At 36.7% G+C, this 26,779-nt stretch overlaps 2 protein-coding genes across 3 annotated transcripts in view; both read right to left on the reverse strand.

The window, feature by feature from the left end:
• Positions 1 to 758: 758 nt before the first annotated feature.
• ptk6b (PTK6 protein tyrosine kinase 6b) lies at positions 759 to 21,074 on the reverse strand. 2 transcript variants are annotated; one of them, XM_058642256.1, is made up of 8 exons: positions 20,437 to 21,074; positions 17,572 to 17,693; positions 16,393 to 16,556; positions 15,567 to 15,732; positions 3,585 to 3,650; positions 2,934 to 3,115; positions 2,692 to 2,845; positions 759 to 1,672 (listed from the first exon to the last, which is right to left on the reverse strand). In XM_058642256.1, exons 1-8 carry the CDS (start codon positions 20,823 to 20,825, stop codon positions 1,494 to 1,496), a joined length of 1,422 nt encoding a protein of 473 aa, XP_058498239.1. In that variant the 5' UTR covers positions 20,826 to 21,074; the 3' UTR covers positions 759 to 1,493. The 2 variants fall into 2 exon arrangements, with proteins under 2 accessions (XP_058498239.1, XP_058498238.1); XM_058642255.1 differs by having other exon boundaries at positions 3,585 to 3,746.
• Positions 21,075 to 22,497: 1,423 nt separating this feature from the next.
• The window catches only part of srms (src-related kinase lacking C-terminal regulatory tyrosine and N-terminal myristylation sites), a 19,577-nt gene continuing 15,295 nt past the window's right edge, over positions 22,498 to 26,779 (reverse strand). The window contains exons 4-6 of the mRNA XM_058642205.1: positions 26,382 to 26,591; positions 26,112 to 26,268; positions 22,498 to 25,544 (exon numbers count right to left, since the gene is read on the reverse strand). Coding sequence (XP_058498188.1) covers positions 25,345 to 25,544; positions 26,112 to 26,268; positions 26,382 to 26,591 — 567 coding nt within the window. The 3' untranslated portion in view covers positions 22,498 to 25,344. The remainder of the gene's footprint in view (positions 25,545 to 26,111; positions 26,269 to 26,381; positions 26,592 to 26,779) is intronic.

The raw sequence follows: 26,779 nt of genomic DNA on the forward strand, positions 1-26,779 counted from the left end.
TATGTTACTATATTTATGGGGTGAGATAAGGTTAATGTTGTTGTTTATTTTAAGATGTGACTGGGTTGCACTGTTGTGCACCATTACCTTCAGTTGTGTGTGTGTGTGTGTGTGTGTGTGTGTATATTTATATATGTATATATCTATATATATATACATACACATATATGTACTGTACAGTAAGCCTGAGGTCACCATCAGATTTGTTATCACCTTGTACTGATGTGATGATTAAGATAGAGATACTTTTGTTTTCTTTATCGTAACAAATCCTCATTAACACGCTCATCTTAACAGCTTCTGGTTAAAATGACAGTCCTTCCGATCATAGATAATGGTGATACAGAACTGGTCTCAGACTTTCCAGAACTTATACTGAAGGACACGCATGTGTGTGTGATTGTGAGAGGGAGACAGAAAAACAGAAATTAGCTGCACTTGTGTTTGCACACTTAAATAATCTGTATAGCAACAGCTTCTCTTTGCTGAAAATTAATCTTTACATTCATAAAAAAGTCCATTCATTTTGTTCTTCTTTATCGACATACCTTCAGCAATCTTAGTATGTTTTTGTTGTGTTCTATAATGTTGTATTTTAATTTATTTCCGTATTTTATGTTATTATAATTTTGTACGGTGACTTGGAGTGTCTTGAAAGGCGTCTATAAATTAAGATGGATTAAACTATGATGTATGAGCCAGAAACTGAGCCCTAAAAGAAACTCATGTTAGCAATAAAGACTTTTTTCCCCTTGATCTGCTAATCCAGGACTCAAATCCTTGCACACTTTTAATCATCATCATCATCATCATCGACTCATTTAACAAAAGCAGCAGTCAATCCATTTGAGTTGAAAGTATATGTAGCTGTGGGTACTGATGACATAATTGTCCACATGCATCAGATTATTTTTCTTCTTCATACATCTTCAAGTTTGTGTTGGTTGGTGGGTCATTTTTAGGCTCTAGCATCTAAAGCAACTGTCACGTTGACAAACTGGAAGATTTGTGTTCTGTTGTGAGTTTAAGGCGACTAATCTGCACAACAAAACAACTTACATTTCTTTGTTTGTGTGGAAAAAAACACAAACTCCAAGGTCTCCAAGGTCTTGGAGAGCTCATACTTAAGGACATGCATGTGGGATTGTGAGAGGGAGACAGAAAAGGTTAAGGGAGAAGAAAAGCAGCAGCTCAGTAAGTTCTTTAGACACTTACTGTGCCGCCCCCTGCTGGACAAAGAATTATTACAGGTTGGGGTTAGAATCTAAATTAACCTTGTGGATGTGAGAGTAAATAGTTGTTTGTACCCTGTGACAGACTGGCAACTTGTCCATGTTGTATTCTGCCTCTTACCCTCTGTCAGGCCTGCTAGGTTTTTTTGTTTTGTTTTGTTTGAAGGGTCCCAGGTGAAGAATCACAATCCCTGCTCAGTATCAGACTCTCTGCTGCCCCCGTGTGGCACTGAGCATTAGCTGCAGGGGCCGGTGGTGGTGTCACAGCTCATAGAAGTTGCTGTCCAGCTGGTGCCTGAGGGACTTGAAATGTGGCCTGTCATCCGGCTCAGCTCTCCAACATGACAACATGATTTTATGGAGAAAGTCGGGGCACTTGGCTGGAGCCGGCATCCTGTATCCTTCGATAATCTGCTGGAGCACTTCGTGGTTGTTGAAACCTGAGAGTGAAAGAGCGGAAGTAAAAGTGTTGAAGTGAGGATCAGCTTTTGTACCTGTAGAAATGTACACCTTTGGACTTTCTTAACCATAAACATGTTGTATATCAATATATTCGATAAGTACAGGTGCTGATTTTCAGTTCCCCTAACACAAAACATGCTTCTTTACTTCATAAACTTAAATACCTTTCAAATTCAAGCACATTAGACCTTTTTAAATCATCAGTGAACATTTAAGAGGTTCATTCACAACACTGGCAACTGATACATTGTGAGGTTAATAGACTCATCAGGGCTGCATGTAATACTCTATTGGATTATGGAGACATTGTACATGCATGTCTCAGTGCAGCTTCTGTGCACGCTTTCCTGAGATTTATCACAAATTGTAAATCTCGGACTCACTCGTGAGTTAATACGGTGACCTGCACTGGCCACTTGTAGGCTCAGTCATTACTATGTTTCTGTGGCCTGCTTCTGTATTAGCTTTGTGTCAGTGCAGAAAAAGTGATGGCACATACTCGCTGTGTTCTCAGGACTGTCATTTGCTTTCTGTCTCAAATGTCTGAACAGAAACTGGAAAAAGGTTGCACCTGCAGCATGGAATGAGTTGCAGAAGGACTGAGTGAGTTAACCTCACTAAATTATTTTAAATTTAGAATAAAATAACTGGAGGCAGATGCTCTATGATTCAACTGCTTTTTCATAAGCTAGAAATAAAAATCGTAAAATGTTTATGTAATTTGCTTTTGTTTTGCTCTTTGTGTTAACACCAGAGTAAAAGGCTTTTACCATCCAAAAAAACTGGGTATGGAGAGGAAGGCCATGTTTCCCTGTTTGCTTGTGGCAAACTATGCTGTGCTTTTTGATAAAACATTATTATCAGTGGCAATTTCCTCTTATTATGATGTTAAATTCTTACATTTGTAGAGGGATCATGGAAGAATACACTCCACTTAAATAACCTAATTTCACAACCTCTAGTTCTTTAAATAATAAAAACATATCAGTCCACTAACCTGGATAAGGAATACCTCCATAGGTGATAATCTCATAGAGCAAGACGCCAAAAGACCAGACGTCAGACTTGCTGGAGAACTTTCCATGGGTGAGTGCCTCCGGAGCGCTCCACTTGAAGGGAATATTTTTATCTTTTGAGATGTAAAATGGCTCCTGGAGTTAAAGAAACATTCTTTAAAAACTTAATTCATAATATTTTAATACTTTTTCTTTTTTTTTTATCACCTCCCTCCCTGCCTACCTTTATTACTCTGGCAAGTCCAAAGTCGGCCACTTTACAGACATAGTCGCCTCCAACCAGCACGTTCCGTGCAGCCAGATCTCTGTGGATGCTGTTCTGCTCCTCAAGGTACGACATCCCATCAGCCACCTGGCTGCTGATGTCGATGAGTGATGAGGTGTCTAGTTCTTTCCCCTCTGGACCTGAGACAAACAATAATAATAAAGAAATACAAGTTTTAAAACCCAAGGTAATTGAAAATTGAAAATTGAAAAGGCCACAGTATTTGACTCTTTAAATTATGAATAATGGTTAAAAATAAATCAGTGTTGAAAATGTTTGTGACTATGATTATGATATGAATCATAATGTAAGGAAGGCGCCAACTATTTTTTTAAAACTTTAAAAAAAAATGTAACTCTTTTTTTAAAGAACATACTACATGAATAAATCCATATTGGATTGAAGTAATTCAGCAACTGGTACAAGTCCATACAGCCCATAAAGAAGTAATGCACACTGATACTAGTGAGTGTTTCTAATAAGTATACTACATGTGTTGTTTAAGGTGTACCTGAGATAGACGGCATTCAGATTGTTATCACTATTGCACCATTCAGGCTGCTGAACTTAACCACAGATAACACAATCCAACCTAACAGTGAGGTTTACCTCTGAGGAACTGGAGCAGGCTGCCTTTCTCCATCAGCTCGGTGATGATATAGTAAGGTGGTGAAGCTGTGCACACAGCAAACAGAGAAATGAGATGTCGGTGTCGAAGATTCTTCAGAATCTGCACCTCTTTCTGAAACTCGCGGTGGTTCACCTCAGAGTCTGCAGGAGGAGACAGAAACACCGAATGTAAAAGAGGAGTAGATGGAGAGAAGCAACACAAGAAAACCACTTTGAAATCTTGACAATTCCACGAAAAAAGACACACACAGTTGATCCCGAATGAGGACGACACATACTGTGTTTAAATAATTAGGAGGTTGAGATTTACCCACTCACACACTGCCAGCACAGCCATTTGCAGCAATATGGGTTGTCTTGCCCAAGGACACATCAGCAATTGGCATGTAGACAAGCTGAGCCGGGATTCAAACCCGTAACATTCGTGTTGAAAGAAAACTTGCTCTACAACTGAGCTACTGTCACCCCCGGATTAGAATGCCTCCAAAATGTAACAAAAAAGTCATAGGTTAGTATGTTGTCCAAAATGTGAAAAAAAAGTCATATTTTATTATGTCGTCCAAAATGTGACATAAAAGTCATAGTATAGTATGTCGTTCAAAATGTGACAAAAAAGTCATACTTTAGTATGTCGTCCAAAATGTGACAAAAAAGTCATAGGTTAGTATGTCGTCCAAAATCACCTAAAAATGTCATAGGATAGTATGTCGTCCAAAATCTGTCAAAAAATGTCATAGTATAGTATGTCGTCCAAAATCAGGCAAAAAAGTCATAGTATAGTATGTCGTCCAAAATCACCTAAAAATGTCATAGTATAGTATGTCGTCCAAAATCAGTCAAAAAAGTCATAGTATAGTATGTCGTCCAAAATCAGTCAAAAATGTCATAGTATAGCATGTCGTCCAAAATCTGTCAAAAAAGTCATAGTATAGCATGTCGTCCAAAATCACCTAAAAATGTCATAGTATAGTATGTCGTCCAAAATCAGTCAAAAAAGTCATAGTATAGTATGTCGTCCAAAATCAGTCAAAAAAGTCGTATGTCGTCCAAAATCACCTAAAAATGTCATAGTATAGTATGTCGTCAAAAATCAGTCAAAAAAGTCATAGTATAGTATGTCGTCCAAAATTAGTCAAAAAAGTCATAGTATAGTATGTTGTCCAAAATTAGTCAAAAAAGTCATAGTATAGTATGTGGTCCAAAATCACCTAAAAATGTCATAGTATAGTATGTCGTCCAAAATCAGTCAAAAAAGTCATAGTATAGTATGTCGTCCAAAATCAGTCAAAAAAGTCATAGTATAGTATGTCGTCCAAAATCCGTCAAAAATCTCATAGTATAGCATGTCGTCCAAAATCTGTCAAAAGTCATAGTATAGCATGTCGTCCAAAATCAGTCAAAAAAGTCATAGTATAGTATGTCGTCCAAAATTAGTCAAAAAAGTCATAGTATAGTATGTCGTCCAAAATCAGTCAAAAAAGTCATAGTATAGTATGTCGTCCAAAATCAGTCAAAAAAAAGTCAAAGTATAGTATGTCGTCCAAAATCAGTCAAAAATGTCATAGTATAGCATGTCGTCCAAAATCTGTCAAAAAAGTCATAGTATAGCATGTCGTCCAAAATCCGTCTAAAATGTCATAGTATAGCATGTCGTCCAAAATCTGTCAAAAAAGTCATAGTATAGCATGTCGTCCAAAATCAGTCAAAATAGTCATAGTATAGTATGTCGTCCAAAATTAGTCAAAAACGTCATAGTAGTATGTCGTCCAAAATCAGTCAAAAAAGCCATAGTATAGTATGTCGTCCAAAATCAGTCAAAAATGTCATAGTATAGTATGTCGTCCAAAATCCGTCAAAAATGTCATAGTATAGTATGTCGTCCAAAATCACCTAAAAATGTCATAGTATAGTATGTCGTCCAAATTCTGTAAAAAAAAGTCATAGTATAGTATGTCGTCCAAAATCAGTCAAAAAAGTCATAGTATAGTATGTCGTCCAAAATCAGTCAAAAATGTCATAGTATAGCATGTCGTCCAAAATCTGTCAAAAAAGTCATAGTATAGCATGTCGTCCAAAATCACCTAAAAATGTCATAGTATAGTATGTCGTCCAAAATCAGTCAAAAAAGTCATAGTATAGTATGTCGTCAAAAATCAGTCAAAAAAGTCATAGTATAGTATGTTGTCCAAAATTAGTCAAAAAAGTCATAGTATAGTATGTCGTCCAAAATCACCTAAAAATGTCATAGTATAGTTTGTCGTCCAAAATCAGTCAAAAAAGTCATAGTAAAGTATGTCGTCCAAAATCAGTCAAAAACATCATAGTATAGTATGTCGTCCAAAATCACCTAAAAATGTCATAGTATAGTATGTCGTCTGAAATGACCTAAAAATGTCATAGTATAGTATGTTGTCCAAAATCACCTAAAAATGTCATAGTATAGTATGTCGTCCAAAATCAGTCAAAAAAGTCATAGTATAGTATGTCGTCCAAAATCCGTCAAAAATTTCTTAGTAAAGCATGTCGTCCAAAATCTGTCAAAAAGTCATAGTATAGCATGTTGTCCAAAATCACCTAAAAATGTCATAGTATAGTATGTGGTCCAAAATTAGTCAAAAATGTCATAGTATAGTATGTGGTCCAAAATCACCTAAAAATGTCATTGTATAGTATGTCGTCCAAAATCAGTCAAAAAAGTCATAGTATAGTATGTCGTCCAAAATCAGTCAAAAAAGTCATAGTATAGTATGTCGTTCAAAATCACCTAAAAGTCCAAAATCAGTCAAAAATGTCATAGTATAGTATGTGGTCCAAAATCACCTAAAAATGTCATAGTATAGTATGTCGTCCAAAATCAGTCAAAAAAGTCATAGTATAGTATGTCGTCCAAAATCAGTCAAAAAAGTCATAGTATAGTATGTCGTCCAAAATCCGTCAAAAATCTCATAGTATAGCATGTCGTCCAAAATCTGTCAAAAAAGTCATAGTATAGCATGTCGTCCAAAATCAGTCAAAAAAGTCATAGTATAGTATGTCGTCCAAAATTAGTCAAAAAAGTCATAGTATAGTATGTCGTCCAAAATCAGTCAAAAAAGTCATAGTATAGTATGTCGTCCAAAATCAGTCAAAAAAAAGTCAAAGTATAGTATGTCGTCCAAAATCAGTCAAAAATGTCATAGTATAGCATGTCGTCCAAAATCTGTCAAAAAAGTCATAGTATAGCATGTCGTCCAAAATCCGTCAAAAATGTCATAGTATAGCATGTCGTCCAAAATCTGTCAAAAAAGTCATAGTATAGCATGTCGTCCAAAATCAGTCAAAATAGTCATAGTATAGTATGTCGTCCAAAATTAGTCAAAAACGTCATAGTAGTATGTCGTCCAAAATCAGTCAAAAAAGCCATAGTATAGTATGTCGTCCAAAATCAGTCAAAAATGTCATAGTATAGTATGTCGTCCAAAATCCGTCAAAAATGTCATAGTATAGTATGTCGTCCAAAATCACCTAAAAATGTCATAGTATAGTATGTCGTCCAAATTCTGTAAAAAAAAGTCATAGTATAGTATGTTGTCCAAAATTACCAAAAAAAGTCATAGTATAGTATGTCGTCCAAAATCATTCAAAAAAGTCATAGTATAGTATGTGGTCCAAAATTAGTCAAAAACGTCATAGTATGCATGTCGTCCAAAATCACCTAAAAATGTCATAGTATAGTATGTCGTCCAAAATCAGTCAAAAAAGTCATAGTATAGTATGTCGTCCAAAATCAGTCAAAAAAGTCATAGTATAGTATGTCGTCCAAAATCCGTCAAAAATGTCATAGTATAGCATGTCGTCCAAAATCTGTCAAAAAAGTCATAGTATAGCATGTCCTCCAAAATCAGTCAAAAAAGTCATAGTATAGTATGTCGTCCGAAATTAGTCAAAAACGTCATAGTATAGTATGTCGTCCAAAATCAGTCAAAAAAGCCATAGTATAGTATGTCGTCCAAAATCAGTCAAAAAAGTCATAGTATAGTATGTCGTCCAAAAAACGTCAAAAATGTCATAGTATAGCATGTCGTCCAAAATCTGTCAAAAAAGTCATAGTATAGCATGTCGTCCAAAATCAGTCAAAAAAGTCATAGTATAGTATGTCGTCCAAAATCAGTCAAAAAAGTCATAGTATAGTATGTCGTCCAAAATACGTCAAAAAAGTCATAGTATAGCATGTCGTCCAAAATCTGTCAAAAAAGTCATAGTATAGCATGTCGTCCAAAATCAGTCAAAAAAGTCATAGTATAGTATGTCGTCCAAAATCAGTCAAAAATGTCATAGTATGTTGAGCGAAATGACCCAAAATTGTTATAGTTACCTGTAAGCAGTGGGATTCGAACTAGTGTCCCTTATAGGCTGTTTCTGAATGGGAGCGTCACAAACCACTCAGCCAACTGTGAAAGTGGCATTCTGTCCCAAACTTACCAGGAATGTCATAGTATAGTATGTAGTCCAAAATTGTCAAAAATGTCATAGTATAGCATGTCGTCCAAAATGACCCAAAAAAGTCATAGTATAGCATGTCGTCCAAAATGACCCAAAAAAGTCATAGTATAGTGTGTCGTCCAAAATCACCTAAAAATGTCATAGTATAGTATGTCGTCCAAAATCAGTCAAAAAAGTCATAGTATAGTATGTCGTACAAAATCTGTCAAAAAAGCCATAGTATAGTATGTCTATGTTATGTCGTCCAAAATGACCCAAAAAGTCATAGTATAGTATGTCGTCCAAAATCACCTAAAAATGTCATCGTATAGTATGTCGTCCAAAATCAGTCAAAAAAGTCATAGTATAGTATGTCGTCCAAAATCTCCTAAAAATGTCATCGTATAGTATGTCGTCCAAAATCAGTCAAAAAAGTCATAGTATAGTATGTCGTCCAAAATCTGTCAAAAATGTCATAGTATATTATGTCGTCCAAAATCTGTCAAAAAAGTCATAGTATTGTATGTCGTCCAAAATCAGTCAAGAAAGTCATAGTATAGTATGTTGTCCAAAATGACCCAAAATTGTTATTGTTACCTGTAAGCAGTGGGATTCGAACCAGTGTCCCTTATAGGCTGTTTCTGAATGGGAGCGTCACAAACCACTAAGCCAACTGTGAAAGTGGCATTCTGTCCCAGACTTACCTGAAATGTCATAGTATAGTATGTCGTCCAAAATCAGTCAAAAAAGTCATAGTATAGCATGTCGTCCAAAATCAGTCAAAAAAGTCATAGTATAGTATGTCGTCCAAAATCTGTCAAAAAAAAGTCATAGTATAGTAAGTCGTCCAAAATCCGTCAAAAATGTCATAGTATAGTATGTGGTCTAAAATCACCTAAAAATGTCATAGTATAGTATGTCGTCCAAAATCCGTCAAAAATGTCATAGTATAGCATGTCGTCCAAAATCAGTCAAAAAAGTCATAGTATAGCATGTCGTCCAAAATCAGTCAAAAAAGTCATAGTATAGTATGTCGTCCAAAATCAGTCAAAAATGTCATAGTATAGTATGTTGTCCGAAATGACCCAAAATTGTTATAGTTACCTGTAAGCAGTGGGATTCGAACTAGTGTCCCTTATAGACTGTTTCTGAATGGGAGCGTCACAAACCACTCAGCCAACTGTGAAAGTGGCATTCTGTCCCAAACTTACCTGAAATGTCATAGTATAGTATGTCGTCCAAAATCAGTCAAAAAAGTCATAGTATAGTATGTGGTCCAAAATTAGTCAAAAACGTCATAGTATAGTATGTCGTCCAAGATCATCTAAAAATGTCATAGTATAGTATGTCGTCCAAAATCAGTCAAAAAAGTCATAGTATAGTATGTCGTCCAAAATCAGTCAAAAAAGTCATAGTATAGTATGTCGTCCAAAATCCGTCAAAAATGTCATAGTATAGTATGTCGTCCAAAATACGTCAAAAATGTCATAGTATAGCATGTCGTCCAAAATGACCCAAAAAAGTCATAGTATAGCATGTCGTCCAAAATGACCCAAAAAAGTCATAGTATAGTGTGTCGTCCAAAATCACCTAAAAATGTCATAGTATAGTATGTCGTCCAAAATCAGTCAAAAAAGTCATAGTATAGTATGTCGTACAAAATCTGTCAAAAAAGCCATAGTATAGTATGTCTATGTTATGTCGTCCAAAATGACCCAAAAAGTCATAGTATAGTATGTCGTCCAAAATCACCTAAAAATGTCATCGTATAGTATGTCGTCCAAAATCAGTCAAAAAAGTCATAGTATAGTATGTCGTCCAAAATCTCCTAAAAATGTCATCGTATAGTATGTCGTCCAAAATCAGTCAAAAAAGTCATAGTATAGTATGTCGTCCAAAATCTGTCAAAAATGTCATAGTATATTATGTCGTCCAAAATCTGTCAAAAAAGTCATAGTATTGTATGTCGTCCAAAATCAGTCAAGAAAGTCATAGTATAGTATGTTGTCCAAAATGACCCAAAATTGTTATTGTTACCTGTAAGCAGTGGGATTCGAACCAGTGTCCCTTATAGGCTGTTTCTGAATGGGAGCGTCACAAACCACTAAGCCAACTGTGAAAGTGGCATTCTGTCCCAGACTTACCTGAAATGTCATAGTATAGTATGTCGTCCAAAATCAGTCAAAAAAGTCATAGTATAGCATGTCGTCCAAAATCAGTCAAAAAAGTCATAGTATAGTATGTCGTCCAAAATCTGTCAAAAAAAAGTCATAGTATAGTAAGTCGTCCAAAATCCGTCAAAAATGTCATAGTATAGTATGTGGTCTAAAATCACCTAAAAATGTCATAGTATAGTATGTCGTCCAAAATCCGTCAAAAATGTCATAGTATAGCATGTCGTCCAAAATCAGTCAAAAAAGTCATAGTATAGCATGTCGTCCAAAATCAGTCAAAAAAGTCATAGTATAGTATGTCGTCCAAAATCCGTCAAAAATGTCATAGTATAGTATGTGGTCTAAAATCACCTAAAAATGTCATAGTATAGTATGTCGTCCAAAATCATTCAAAAAAGTCATAGTATAGTATGTGGTCCAAAATTAGTCAAAAACGTCATAGTATAGTATGTCGTCCAAGATCACCTAAAAATGTCATAGTATAGTATGTCGTCCAAAATCAGTCAAAAAAGTCATAGTAAAGTATGTCGTCCAAAATCAGTCAAAAACGTCATAGTATAGTATGTCGTCCAAAATCACCTAAAAATGTCATAGTATAGTATGTCGTCTGAAATGACCTAAAAATGTCATAGTATAGTATGTCGTCCAAAATCACCTAAAAATGTCATAGTATAGTATGTCGTCCAAAATCAGTCAAAAAAGTCATAGTATAGTATGTCGTCCAAAATCCGTCAAAAATTTCTTAGTAAAGCATGTCGTCCAAAATCTGTCAAAAAGTCATAGTATAGCATGTTGTCCAAAATCACCTAAAAATGTCATAGTATAGTATGTGGTCCAAAATTAGTCAAAAATGTCATAGTATAGTATGTGGTCCAAAATCACCTAAAAATGTCATTGTATAGTATGTCGTCCAAAATCAGTCAAAAAAGTCATAGTATAGTATGTCGTCCAAAATCAGTCAAAAAAGTCATAGTATAGTATGTCGTTCAAAATCACCTAAAAGTCCAAAATCAGTCAAAAATGTCATAGTATAGTATGTGGTCCAAAATCACCTAAAAATGTCATAGTATAGTATGTCGTCCAAAATCAGTCAAAAAAGTCATAGTATAGTATGTCGTCCAAAATCAGTCAAAAAAGTCATAGTATAGTATGTGGTCCAAAATTAGTCAAAAACGTCATAGTATGCATGTCGTCCAAAATCACCTAAAAATGTCATAGTATAGTATGTCATCCAAAATCAGTCAAAAAAGTCATAGTATAGTATGTCGTCCAAAATCAGTCAAAAAAGTCATAGTATAGTATGTCGTCCAAAATCCGTCAAAAATGTCATAGTATAGCATGTCGTCCAAAATCTGTCAAAAAAGTCATAGTATAGCATGTAGTCCAAAATCAGTCAAAAAAGTCATAGTATAGTATGTCGTCCAAAATTAGTCAAAAACGTCATAGTATAGTATGTCGTCCAAAATCAGTCAAAAAAGCCATAGTATAGTATGTCGTCCAAAATCAGTCAAAAAAGTCATAGTATAGTATGTCGTCCAAAATACGTCAAAAATGTCATAGTATAGCATGTCGTCCAAAATCTGTCAAAAAAGTCATAGTATAGCATGTCGTCCAAAATCAGTCAAAAAAAGTCATAGTATAGTATGTCGTCCAAAATCAGTCAAAAAAGTCATAGTATAGTATGTCGTCCAAAATCAGTCAAAAATGTCATAGTATGTTGTGCGAAATGACCCAAAATTGTTATAGTTACCTGTAAGCAGTGGGATACGAACTAGTGTCCCTTATAGGCTGTTTCTGAATGGGAGCGTCACAAACCACTCAGCCAACTGTGAAAGTGGCATTCTGTCCCAAACTTACCTGAAGTGTCATAGTATAGTATGTCGTCCAAAATACGTCAAAAATGTCATAGTATAGCATGTCGTCCAAAATGACCCAAAAAAGTCATAGTTTAGCATGTCGTCCAAAATCAGTCAAAAAAGTCATAGTATAGTATGTCGTCCAAAATGACCCAAAAAAGTCATAGTATAGTATGTCGTCCAAAATCACCTAAAAATGTCATAGTATAGTATGTCGTCCAAAATCAGTCAAAAAAGTCATAGTATAGTATGTCGTCCAAAATCACCTAAAAATGTCATAGTATATTTTGTCGTCCAAAATCAGTCAAAAAAGTCATAGTATAGTATGTCGTACAAAATCAGTCAAAAAATCATAGTATAGTATGTCGTCCAAAATCAGTCAAAAAATCATAGTATAGTATGTCGTCCAAAATCAGTCAAAAAAGTCATAGTATAGTATGTCGTCCAAAATCAGTCAAAAAAGTCATAGTATAGTATGTCGTCCAAAATCAGTCAAAAAAGTCATAGTATAGTATGTCGTCCAAAATCAGTCAAAAAAGCCATAGTATAGTATGTCTATGTTATGTCGTCCAAAATGACCCAAAAAGTCATAGTATAGTATGTCGTCCAAAATCACCTAAAAATGTCATAGTATAGTATGTCGTCCAAAATCACCTAAAAATGTCATAGTATAGTATGTCGTCCAAAATCAGTCAAAAAAGTCATAGTATAGTATGTCGTCCAAAATCATTCAAAAAGTCATAGTATAGTATGTCGTCCAAAATCAGTCAAAAAAGTCATAGTAGAGCATGTCGTCCAAAAACTGTCAAAAAAGTCATAGTATAGTATGTCGTCCAAAATCAGTCAAAAAAGTCATAGTATAGTATGTCGTCCAAAATCAGTCAAAAAAGTCATAGTATAGTATGTCGTCCAAAATCCGTCAAAAATGTCATAGTATAGCATGCCGTCCAAAATCTGTCAAAAAAGTCATAGTATAGCATGTCGTCCAAAATCAGTCAAAAAAGTCATAGTATAGTATGTCGTCCAAAATTAGTCAAAAACGTCATAGTATAGTAAGTCGTCCAAAATCAGTCAAAAAAGCCATAGTATAGTATGTCGTCCAAAATCAGTCAAAAAAGTCATAGTAAAGTATGTCGTCCAAAATCCGTCAAAAATGTCATAGTATAGTATGTCGTCCAAAATGACCCAAAAAAGTCATAGTATAGTATGTCGTCCAAAATCACCTAAAAATGTCATAGTATAGTATGTCGTCCAAAATCAGTCAAAAAATCATAGTATAGTATGTCGTCCAAAATCAGTCAAAAAAGTCATAGTATAGTATGTGGTCCAAAATTAGTCAAAAACGTCATAGTATAGTATGTCGTCCAAAATGACCCAAAAAAGTCATAGTATAGTATGTCGTCCAAAATCACCTAAAAATGTCATAGTATAGTATGTCGTCCAAATTCTGTAAAAAAAAGTCATAGTATAGTATGTCGTCCAAAATCAGTCAAAAAAGTCATAGTATGGTATGTCGTCCAAAATCAGTCAAAAAAGTCATAGTATAGTATGTGGTCCAAAATTAGTCAAAAACGTCATAGTATGCATGTCGTCCAAAATCACCTAAAAATGTCATAGTATAGTATGTCGTCCAAAATCAGTCAAAAAAGTCATAGTATAGTATGTCGTCCAAAATCAGTCAAAAAAGTCATAGTATAGTATGTCGTCCAAAATCCGTCAAAAATGTCATAGTATAGCATGTCGTCCAAAATCTGTCAAAAAAGTCATAGTATAGTATGTCGTCCAAAATTAGTCAAAAACGTCATAGTATAGTATGTCGTCCAAAATCAGTCAAAAAAGCCATAGTATAGTATGTCGTCCAAAATCAGTCAAAAAAGTCATAGTATAGTATGTCGTCCAAAATACGTCAAAAATGTCATAGTATAGCATGTCGTCCAAAATCTGTCAAAAAAGTCATAGTATAGCATGTCGTCCAAAATCAGTCAAAAAAAGTCATAGTATAGTATGTCGTCCAAAATCAGTCAAAAAAGTCATAGTATAGTATGTCGTCCAAAATCAGTCAAAAATGTCATAGTATGTTGTGCGAAATGACCCAAAATTGTTATAGTTACCTGTAAGCAGTGGGATACGAACTAGTGTCCCTTATAGGCTGTTTCTGAATGGGAGCGTCACAAACCACTCAGCCAACTGTGAAAGTGGCATTCTGTCCCAAACTTACCTGGAGTGTCATAGTATAGTATGTCGTCCAAAATACGTCAAAAATGTCATAGTATAGCATGTCGTCCAAAATGACCCAAAAAAGTCATAGTATAGCATGTCGTCCAAAATCAGTCAAAAAAGTCATAGTATAGTATGTCGTCCAAAATGACCCAAAAAAGTCATAGTATAGTATGTCGTCCAAAATCACCTAAAAATGTCATAGTATAGTATGTCGTCCAAAATCAGTCAAAAAAGTCATAGTATAGTATGTCGTCCAAAATCACCTAAAAATGTCATAGTATATTTTGTCGTCCAAAATCAGTCAAAAAAGTCATAGTATAGTATGTCGTACAAAATCAGTCAAAAAATCATAGTATAGTATGTCGTCCAAAATCAGTCAAAAAATCATAGTATAGTATGTCGTCCAAAATCAGTCAAAAAAGTCATAGTATAGTATGTCGTCCAAAATCAGTCAAAAAAGTCATAGTATAGTATGTCGTCCAAAATCAGTCAAAAAAGTCATAGTATAGTATGTCGTCCAAAATCAGTCAAAAAAGCCATAGTATAGTATGTCTATGTTATGTCGTCCAAAATGACCCAAAAAGTCATAGTATAGTATGTCGTCCAAAATCACCTAAAAATGTCATAGTATAGTATGTCGTCCAAAATCACCTAAAAATGTCATAGTATAGTATGTCGTCCAAAATCAGTCAAAAAAGTCATAGTATAGTATGTCGTCCAAAATCATTCAAAAAGTCATAGTATAGTATGTCGTCCAAAATCAGTCAAAAAAGTCATAGTAGAGCATGTCGTCCAAAAACTGTCAAAAAAGTCATAGTATAGTATGTCGTCCAAAATCAGTCAAAAAAGTCATAGTATAGTATGTCGTCCAAAATCAGTCAAAAAAGTCATAGTATAGTATGTCGTCCAAAATCCGTCAAAAATGTCATAGTATAGCATGTCGTCCAAAATCTGTCAAAAAAAGTCATAGTATAGTATGTGGTCCAAAATCAGTCAAAAAAGTCATAGTATAGTATGTCGTCCAAAATCCCCTAAAAATGTCATAGTATATTATGTCGTCCAAAATCTGTCAAAAAAGTCATAGTAAAGTTTGTCATCCATAATTAGTCAAAAAAGTCATAGCATAGTATGTCGTCCAAAATGTGATATGAAGAACTATTTTTTCACAAAATATGAGATGAGTTTCCAATGGCATGCTTATTACCTTTAAGGTATCTATTACTTACAACAACAAAGATGACGAAACATACCATTTTTTATTATCTTGATGGCGACATTTATATGGCTTTTCCAGCGGCCCCGGTAGACATCAGCAAAGTAGCCAGTGCCCAGCTCCTCCCCCAGGGTGAACTCGTTTTTTGGGAGCTCCCACTCATCCGCTTCTAAATGATTCAGATCTGGGGTGTTGGGCTTTTCCTGATGGAGGAAGCATACGACACAAATATTGTAGTTTAGCAGTCCTTTTTTTCTTCTTTTTTCGTGTTTACCTGTGACAGATGAAACACTGTATTTTCCAGTGTCAGGATCATTGGCAAATTTAAACGGATTGGAGGCTGTTTGTGCTGATTTTTACCAGCTGTATCACACGAGGAAGGCGTGTCACTCTCATGAGTTTACCCTCATTATAGTGAATATAGTGATGTAGAGGAAATAAAAGGATCACTACACCCTCCACAATCGTCATAGAGCAGGATCAGTGTGTCTGCTGCAAAAATCATGGCACACTGGTTCCACTCGATGTATGAAGGTCAGATTTATTGTCTGCTGAATCCACGCCAGATCAGATGATGGAGGAGTTCCTAATAAACTGACCATTTATTTTATTTTGACAGGCATGTGTGGCTGAGGTCATCATTTGTTCCAAGCATCACAGTTTTTAGCCATTCAGCTAACATCAGATCTGCAGCTGTGTTGCATGAGAAATGTTATTTTCAGGTTCAGGTGCAAGACAACTATTTGGCATATGCACAAACACAAGGAAGTGTTTTGCTTTTTTTAAACAGTTTTCGCCAAGTGTTCCAGAAATAAGAGGAAGCAACAAATAAAGCAAAAGTAAAGAGCCACAGCTTGTCCTACCATCTTGCAGTGGGTCGACAGTCTGCCTGTGTTGATGAGGTTGTTGTTGGTGTAATGCTCCACCAGGTCAATCAGAGAGCTGAAGTGGCGATTGGGCTCCACGTTGAAATTACCATCACCAACTTGGTGGATTTTAAAATGCTTCACCCGAGTACTTGCCCTCACTGCAGAGAGATACACACCCACACATACACAGCGTCAGGAAAGAGCAGAAGAAACCTGTCTCCTAAAAATGTCTCGTTACATAAACTTTGTTCACTGCCACAGTAGTTGTTAAGAGGCAAAAACATCCGCACACCTGAGACATTAATCAGTCAGTCAGTCAGTCATCATCTACCGCTTTATCCTCTGCCAGAGGGTCGCGGGGGGTGCTGTGCCAACTAATATGTCTGCACATGCAGCAGAAACTGGTTAAACTGAACGATACAACAGAATACCAGAAGTGGTTTAGGAATGATGAAGGCTCCAGGAGAGTTTAACTGAGAAACTAATCTCCATGGATTATTAAACATTCAGAGTGTAATAACTGAACCTGTGTGCAACTGGAGGTTTCCACAGACATCACTTTTCTATTTCTATATCATTTTTGGGCTGCAGGGCTTTTCTTTTATGTTTTAACCCTTTAACACCTAGACCTCTGTGTCCATCTGAACCAGAGAGTGTCCTGTAACTAAGTGCTTTTGCCCATTTTTCCAGAATAACTTCCAATATCTGGCAGCTACTTACAATTCACTACATGTTAAAATACTATTTTAACAATTTACCAAAAAGGCTTATTTAGAAAAACACCGCAGTTGTACACAAACAACAGGTCAATATTGACTTTGACGTGCAACTTCTCGGCTTTCAGAAACTGTTGTAATTCTTCCGATAGCACAAACTGTCGCGTAACTATGGTAATGGCAAACATGTCGTCAGCGATAGATACACAGTTACTCAAACGTACAGCCAGGATGACATGCCCCTGGTCATTTGCCGTTCTTTTGTAATGTTTTTAAACTGTTATTCTTCTGCTGCATACAGTATGTGGACATTTTTAGGTTATCCTTGTTCCTTTTTTTTCCCAGTGTCTCTCTCTGTTAAATACATTCAACCTGCTTTCTCTACTTATCATGCACCTACATGTACATCATTTTCTTTTCTGCTTTTGCATGTGGTTTCTGCATCTCCTTCTTTTACCTGAAAGAACATATCCAACGCTGTCTTTCTCACTTTGTCGGATGAGGAACGCTCCCTCTTCATTTCCTGATCCCAGCAGGTGTATTTGGGCTTCAAAGCGGCTCATTGTACCAAAAAACCATCTGGGTGAAAACACACGGACATCGCTGAAATGTATTCAGGTCTGATATAGTGTGGAAATAGACTGTATTTTTAAATCATCTGTGTTACTTTAAAATCAAGCGGAACAAATTATACCAACTGTACTTTGCTTGGAAAAAAGTCCTTGGAAAAAACCTTCCTCTGAACATCACTTTCACCATATTTGTGCACATGTAAAAAAGAATCCAGAGACAACAAGAAGATCCTGTTTGTCAAGTAGTAAACTTTGGAATCAGTGGTTTCACATGACATGGAAGCTATTAAAAAGGAATTTTTTGAATATTTATATTATACATCATATTATATTTATAATACGCTTTGTTAATGGGACATCGGCATCTGGTGTAAAAGAATCTCAGCCAAATCAAATATGCGGATCATCCGCTGTGGTGACTGTGGGAGTCCTAGGTTATGACGCGATACGATACGCGGTACACGGTCCACGATACCAATAATATCACAATGAAACGATTGTGTGATTATCAATATATTGCAAGATTTTGACCTCCTGTAATACACTAGGGCACATGCACAAACACAAGGAAGTGTTTTTGTTGTTGTTTTTAAATGGTAGACCTATTTGCTAAATGTTCCAGAAATAAGAGGAAGCAACAAATAAAACAAAAGTTAAGAGCCACAGATAGCGTGATGTATCGCTATATGATATATAGCGATGACCTTTGTATCAAACATGGATGGGGCATATTTTAACTTTCTCCACCATTATCCGGCTGTAAACTTCCTCTTCTTCAGCCAAGTAACTTACACCTAAGTTTCCCTCATTTATTTGAGCAGTGCCACCGTGAGGAGGCATGAAGTAGTGACGCCCCGTGAATGAAACTGGCAGTTACTGTTTACTTTAGAGGGCTTTAATTTGTTAATTAAAATATAGATAATTGCGTATCGATTATTGTAAGGCACGAGGTAGGGCGGCGATATATCACCAAATCGATATTTTGACTCACCCCTTGCGGTGACGCCAAAAGAAAACAAATCATCCAAAAGATGAAGCATTTATATAATTGTAATTTCAGATGTCATTAACACTAGGGTTGAAGAATTGTAACTTATTACCAAATGTATATATATGTATACACAGTGTATATATATATACACATATATATGTATATATATACACTGTATATATGTATATATATTTATACATATATACATACACATATGTAGATATACACAGTATATATATATAGAGAGAGATATATAACTATATCTGTATATATAGACCTATATATATATGATTCGAGGAAATGGTCATTTTTGCATGATTATTTTAGTTTCCATTTGAATAACATATTTAAAATGATTACTGTGTGGTATTTGTGCAGATCTGTGAGAAACAAAGATGTTTTCTTCAGTCTGTGGAATATGATGAATCTAGTTTACATTATTTACTCTTAAATGGTAATTTGACACATATTTTGGATTTAATAAATATTGCGCCTCCTGTGATTTGAAAATTGCAGTAGGCCATATTGCAATTATGATAAAATGTTGATTAATGTTTCAGCTCAAATGAACAGCCACAGCTCCAGGCTCTTGGGATTTGATTAGGTGGTGATAGAGTGAACTTTTAATATGTTGCTCAAACAAAGAGCATTTAAAGATATGGCTGTGAACTTTGAACTGTGACGGTAAAATATAAAGTAAAAAAGGACCAACTTTAAATAATTGGCACACCTGCAACATTTGGAAATAACCACACTGACTGAACACACTTCCTTGTATGCTATAAACAGAACGATACAAAACTCGAGGTGGCGAAAACAGTTGTGTTAACATCCAGGTTTCATCACCACAACTGATATTATGAAAAGAGCCGGTGACATTTCGCACTCAAGATGTGGCTTTGTGAATGGCACATGCTGTAGAGACAATGGGAAGTGGATTAATGGAAGCAGAAGCAGCATACTGCTTGTAATTACGTACGTGAACATACAAAGAGAGCTTTTGCTCAGCTGAGGTTGTGCTTTGTCCTCAGTTTAATCATTAGATGTGATTTTTGAAAAGCAAAATCCACTCTAGTAATAATTGCTCTATATTTGTTGTTGTTGTCGAGTCATTATCAGGGTTCTAATCCCACAACATGCCTGTGTCACCACACAGATCTACATGTAGGATCTACATCAGGTACAGAAGCAGGTTTTGACCTACGGAGTACAAAGTGTCTGTCAAATCTATAAGCCGTTGACTGAGCATTCCTCAGACAAAGCAGAGTAGAAGTGCTGAATGTAGTTGTCGTGTGTGGTGTGCACACACTATACTCGTTTCCTCATCAGGACTGGTCTTTGGTCCTGAAGAGGAAACAATAGCGTACATTAAGAAAAAGAAAAAGTACATTTCTGAGGCAATACTGGTTCAAGTTAGACGTGATGTGAATTGTGACAACGTCGTCTTTGGAGTTGGTTATTAACTGGTTTTATTGTATAGGAGTATATGAAGAAGGCTTTGATTATAGGCCGTTTAAATGTGTTCTATATCTCTGTATGTGTGTCCGGGTGTGTACTCTTTTCATGACCTTTTCTATCATAAAGACTAAACAAGAACAGTAATCATCATGGAGACCAAAACCTGGTGCTAATGAGGCAGAACTTTTTCTTGGATCACTTTAGTTTCAAGAAGTTTTGATAATGTGCACAACACTGTGCACATTATCAGCCATGTATGTAACCATGTATGTAACCATGTATGTAAACGCCACACACTCACGGTTGTGATCTCATGGGTTCGGCCCTGGACAGGTAGTTGTATGGCACTTTCCCGGTGTCCAGGACGCATCCGTTCATGTCGATCTTCCGCGCGGTCCACCAGTCCCCGCTGCGGCTGATGACATTAAACAGATCCCCAGCCTGGAAAGACAGCTCATCCTTGTGGCGACCCTCAAACGACCACAGCGCTGTGTAGATTGAGCCGCTCTCGGGACCTTTCTCCTGCGGCGGCACCGGTGTGCCGGGGCTCTGTGCGCTCTCATCTCCCTTGCAGTCAGTGGAGCTGTCTTTCTCCCCTCCTCCTTGTCCAGATGGCGACGTTTTGTCGCTGAAAATCCTCTGCCATAGTGTTTCCAGACACGGACAGGTCGTGCGCAGACACTCACCCATAGATAACAACGAAAGGTACCCGCACCGAGTGTCTGTGTGTGACAACTACACCTGTCGGACAGGTAGACTCGAGGGCGCGAGGAATCCTCGGAATGTCCTCCAGAGAAACTGCGGCTGAATTGTGCGGCTGCAGCTTCAAAGGACCGAGTGCAACTTCCTTACGCGACAAAACAGAGCACGTTTGAACGCCGCCTATGCTGACTGACAAGTTAAATTAAGGCGCCACCGCTCTAATGAGGTGAATGTGTGTCTCTGACCGGTGCCGCTGTGCGTAAACCTGCACTCTGGATGCAGGTTTACCAGTTCAACCTTTTTTAAAATGTGGATCTCATTATGAAACATTTTGACAAACACTGCATGCCACGTGTGCATCAAGAGTAATTAGTCATTCATCAATCATTCGTCCAAATCTCAGATACTGTATCTTTGGCTGTATCTCAGCCATCAGCATCCTTAGCATCCTGACTATGTATGTATAATATACAGTGATTAACAAATGTATTGGACCATCTGTCTTAAAAACAAGAAAACAGAAATATTTTTTAGAAATCTTTCAAAAATCTCTAAGTCAGAAATTGTTCAAGCATAACATTCAACCACTAAAACTAGTGAACAGTATGTAAATAACTATATTTTGACAACTTAATCAATAAATAAAACAAATGTGTTTTACTATATTTTTTTTAATTCATGGATAACAATAATTGTATTTTAGCATGAAACATGTAATTTGGGTTAAAGAGCTTCCACATACTGGTGTATTATCCATTACAGAAACATAAAAACATATTTTGATAATTAACAATGCTGGGCACCTGTGGTGGTCTAATGAATTTAAGCATTGTATATTGTTTGTACAATCAGGCTAAGCTAAAATATTACATTAACAAAAGATGATTTTTACAAAAGTAACCACATTTCAAAACAACAAAATATGAATATGAAATGCTAGAGACAATAGAGCGGGAAAGTATGTAGTTCTGTCTATCATCAGAGAGTCTGTGGTCACTGCTGCACTTTTACTAGGGGATGGCCACTGACACTTCCTCTTCCTCTGTGGGTTATAATTGTTCTCGTGGCATGAGAACATTTCCAGTAAAAGAAGGATGAAGACTAATCACAAAGCCTGAACATGAAGGTCTATCTTTTCAAAGATGACGACACACAAAAAAATCAGAACCTGTGGCTTCTGTGGTGAAAACAAATCAATGTAAAAACACAATTAGACATTAGACTGTGTCAACTTCTATCTCTAGATCCCCTTATTCTGCATAAGACATTATTTCAATCACAGTGTTTATATGAGTTTCTATAGAATATTCCATTTATAAGATGTCCCTGTATTCGGGTTGTTTTTATGTGCTTTTATTATGCACTGTATCGTTTTAGTTTTTATGTTCTATTTCATTTATTGGTGTCATCCTGTACAGCACTTTGGTCAACCTCTGTTGTTTTTAAGTGTGATCTATAAATAACATTCGAGTTGATTTATTGGAGTTAATTTGATTATTATTGAATTATTTTCATCGTCATTGGCTACTAGGTTTAAGGAGTTTCCCACCCTCTCATTTTAATGGCAGTGTGAGGAACTGGTGTTAAAACCTTACAGGAAAAAAAAACAGTGAATGTCAAAGACGGAAGAAGCTGTAACAAAAAAACACCCACACATTGCTACACAATACTTAAAATACTTTATTCTTTGCACAACTGGTGTTTGGTACCTGATGGCACACAGGCTAAAACACAAAGTCTCAGTCTTGTGATTTGGTGATTATGGCTCAAGTTTCCTGAACTTGGCACTGTCTTTTGTTAATGCCATGCATAAAAAGAGCCAAGCTGGATTGTTGTACAATTTTGTGGTGCAGAAATCACACGAGCCACCCCCTCAAACATAGTTCTGGATTTGGCTGGTTGTCTCTTTTGCCTTCATACCAGGTTTGTGGTTTGTCCTGTCAATATTTTGTACAGTCTCTGTAATGTAAACACAAACACTACAATTGTAACTGGTCAGTAGTGTGGGCCTGTAGAGGAGCATTAATAACTTAAGGCCTGTACACATATGGCATTTTGGCTCACAGGCTTCTCAAACACTGGGTCAGACACTATTTAATGCATCACAAAAAGAACCAAAAAAAAAAATATATATAATATATGGTGGACAACTGCTCTTCATATTATGCAACATAGTGCCAAAAACCTTCTTAAATTCCCTGTTACAGAAGGCGGCAGGACAAAAACACTTGATACTTGTCCTTAATGACAAGACCAGTCGTGTACAGCCATGCCAGGGGCCCCAGAAGTGCAATGTACAGTGAGGGTCCTTGAGTGACACAGACTCATTTTCCTATTGAAACAGAAAATGCAACACAGCGATGTTGCTAAAATAACTTTGTCTCATAGATCACAGATTATGCACTGAACCTAGACTGCGTATGAAAATGCACGTAGTCTTCCAGTTTGAAAACACATTCTGGTTGTGAAGTTTCACAATATGGCCAACGTCATGTTTTCATTTTGTAAATGGAAGTTCACAAATGCGCCCATTGGGCAATACCAGCCGTCAATCACGCTGGTGTCCCCTCGTATGTGCCATGTTTTTAGGGCCCGAGCGCTCACACAGTGGTGCGAGGACCTGTTGGAATTCCTGGAATGTTTTTTTTTTCTCCCCAAAAGGATCACATTTTTGACAAACCAAATGTCAGTGAAAACGGACTTAATTGACATTTTTTGTTGGTGTCCATCTTGGCGATGTGCACGTTTCATAAACGAACAAACTTGTCCTAGCAACATGAAAAATGTTTAAATTTGTACTACACACATCAGAGATGAAAAGTTATCAAAAGATCTTTCAGATTAAAAAAGGGCGTGGCCATGTCAACCATCGGAATTTGGGCAGATTTTGACCATTCGCCACGGAACATGAAGTGCCCTGCAACTTTGCTGTACATTGACCGATCTGCTCGAAACTTCATACGTGAGTGAGACAACAGACCCGTTCAGACAACATCAGCACATAAAAACTGAGTCAAGAGCATAGCACCACCTGCTGGCAGGGCGGCGGCTCTGAGAGCCTGAATTTTGTACGAATATTATTTACAAAATTGACATCATATTCTTTTGAAGAACTGTGAGTAATTGAGACCATTAACTAAATGTTTACTTGCATGATAAATCAAGTGAGAAGTAGGCTTATTTCCCAAAAGACTTTTTGAAACCAGTGGAGTCGCCCCCTGGTGGCTAACTGCTACTACCTGTGCTTCTATTTTAAAACGTGAAGAATGATGTTAGCAATAACTAAACCTATTTGGACGTGTAAAACTGATGCCACTCTTGTCTATGTAGATGGCATGAGGTTCCAAACAGTTGAAGGAGACTCTGGTAAAATTCTAGAAGTGAATCATCTGTAGATGTTTTTATTTGTGTGATCACAGGTTTAAGCAAAGTAAGTACATTATATAATATTATATGGCAATAAGCCAGACGCACACTTTCCCATTCCAATGCTCATTCTGGCTCCCTATGTTAATGTAAAGGTATCAATGCGGTGTTGACATTCTTGAAGAACTATCAGCAAGAGCTTGGAAATGCATATATCTGGAAACATTACAATGCAGCTTTTAATTCTTTTGTTGCTTTTTTGTAAAAAACACTGTTTTAAATCAATACTTGCGTGCCACGTGTGCATTAAGAGTTATTAGTCATTCGTCCAAGTCTCAGATACCGTATCTTTGGCTTATCATTTACTTTAACCTCAGCTAAGACTGTCGTCATCATCATCCTCTGGAGGAAACTGACTTGATGATGGTGGTTGTGAAAGATCATGGGATCACAACAGCCAAGGTTCAAAGGTCAGTACCAATTCACTACTCTAATCTTTTCCAAGATCACCAGGCCCCAAGCATGGCTAAAAACTCAGCAAGCATTTAATTATTGCACATAACCTCAATTTTAGCACTGGCTTTGCAGTCAAATGACAGGTGAATAATTTAAGTAATGACCTGCATTTTCATAAACTTTCAACAAGTGTGCATACACACAGACATGGCACATACCAAAGTAGTAAAATATCATATAAAAACACAGACGGGTATAAAATCCAACGCAGATGGTGCTGTGCATGTGCCGAGGGTTTCAATGTGAGGGTTATATGTTTTTTTTTTTAAGAAAGGAGTGTATTTTTCAGTCTTTTTCTTTTAGCCTAAAAAAACCCAAAATCTCATTTATGCTCTAAATGTTCCCCTCTTTCTTATTTGATTTGGTTAGCATCTTCTCCTCCTCAACACATGTGAAAGTCCATTTCCGATGCTCTGGTTGTGGTCTTACAGTAAATATACCCTGTTGTAGAAGTGTATTGCATGGGGAATGAGAATATTCCTTGCAGTTTCTCATTTTCCGTTTTTATTCCTCCTTAACATTGGTAGTCTGTCTCTCTGTCGGAGGTTGATTGTGGAGGAATTGCTCTTGCGCCATTTATACCGCTGTCATATTTTCCGTCCATGTCCTGTACTCTGTCCTCTTTCTACACCTCTATAGTCTTGAAATATATCCTAGCATAGATTGAGTCTAGTTGACTGTGCAAGGCGTGGAAGGAGGGTCTCTTAGAGGGCTCAGAAGCCCAGCAGTCCATCATGATACGGTAAATATTCTGAGGACAGCGGTTTGGACAGGGCAGCCGAAATCCAGACGACAGCAGATCCAACACTTCCTTATTACTTTTTCCTGTTGCAGATAAAAAAAAAAGAGAAGCACGAGCATTTGTTAAAACTGTTTTTTCTTTTACAGGCAAATACACAGAGAATTCCACAGTTCAGTCGGCTGATTTTGTCAAGAGTCGCAGCATGAGGTTAACGTGCGTGGATAAAGTCAACACAACTCTGACAAGGTGAGTGGCTTTAAAAAGTGCTTAAATGATAAGGATGGTGTGACTCAGCGTTTTCCTACTGTCAACAAATCCCATGCAGATACGATGGTGGGTTTCTCTCTACTTCATCTGAAAGTATGTGAACAATGTAATGAAAAAAAGATCAATCATTTTTCAAACTGGATGAATAGAGCATATGTTGGACTTTAAATGGGTTTTTGACCAGTTTGAGATGATGCAAATGCACCACAACTGGCAGCAGAAATGGTGTTAATCACCTTTTTCTTGCTTCATTGATAGATTTAATCTGTTCATGGGATTTGTTGACAATAAAAAAAAAGAAATAGGACATCGGTTTCATATAATGTATAAGTCTTTAATTTCTAAACTAAATAAACATTAGTACAAAGCAATGAGTAGTCTACCTTCATAAGGCATTTTGCCACGTGACATCATCTCGTACAGCAGCACAGCAAAAGACCAAACATCCGATTTTACAGAGAAGCGCTGGTAAATCGCCGCCTCAGGGGCCGTCCACCGCACTGGGATCTTTGTGTTTCGACTCGCTGTATACACACTGTCCTGGGGGGACAATCGGCAGTGCAAAAGAGACGTCTCTCCATTATGTCAGACACACAACAGAGACACCAGGACCTCCGATTTTACAAATGAAGCAACGGTCTTGTCCTCCTTACCTTAATTATCCGGGCCAGTCCAAAGTCGGCCACCTTGCAGACCAGGTCGTCTCCCACTAGGATGTTCCTGGCTGCCAGGTCTCTGTGGACAATGTTCCTGTCCTCCAGGTAGGCCATGCCTTCTGCAATCTGACTGCCCATATAGATCAGATGAGCCGATGTCAACACCTGACCTTCAGCAGCTGAGAACAAAGACAAGCAGGTGGTGTTTTATAACTGAGCAGGCGCGTGTTTGATAGATATAAGAAAAAGAAAAACTCAAAACAATGGACAATGGATCCACTTTTTTCGAGTTTGTAAATTGTATCACAGTCGATTGCGATGAACAATGAATCTGTTTTTCAGGAAGAAATCAAGTTTGAGTTTTGTATTTCTGTTCTGTTCTGTGATAAAACAAA

This window comes from Solea solea, chromosome 11 (genome assembly GCF_958295425.1).
Source record: "Solea solea chromosome 11, fSolSol10.1, whole genome shotgun sequence".
NCBI classification, from domain to species: domain Eukaryota; kingdom Metazoa; phylum Chordata; class Actinopteri; order Pleuronectiformes; family Soleidae; genus Solea; species Solea solea.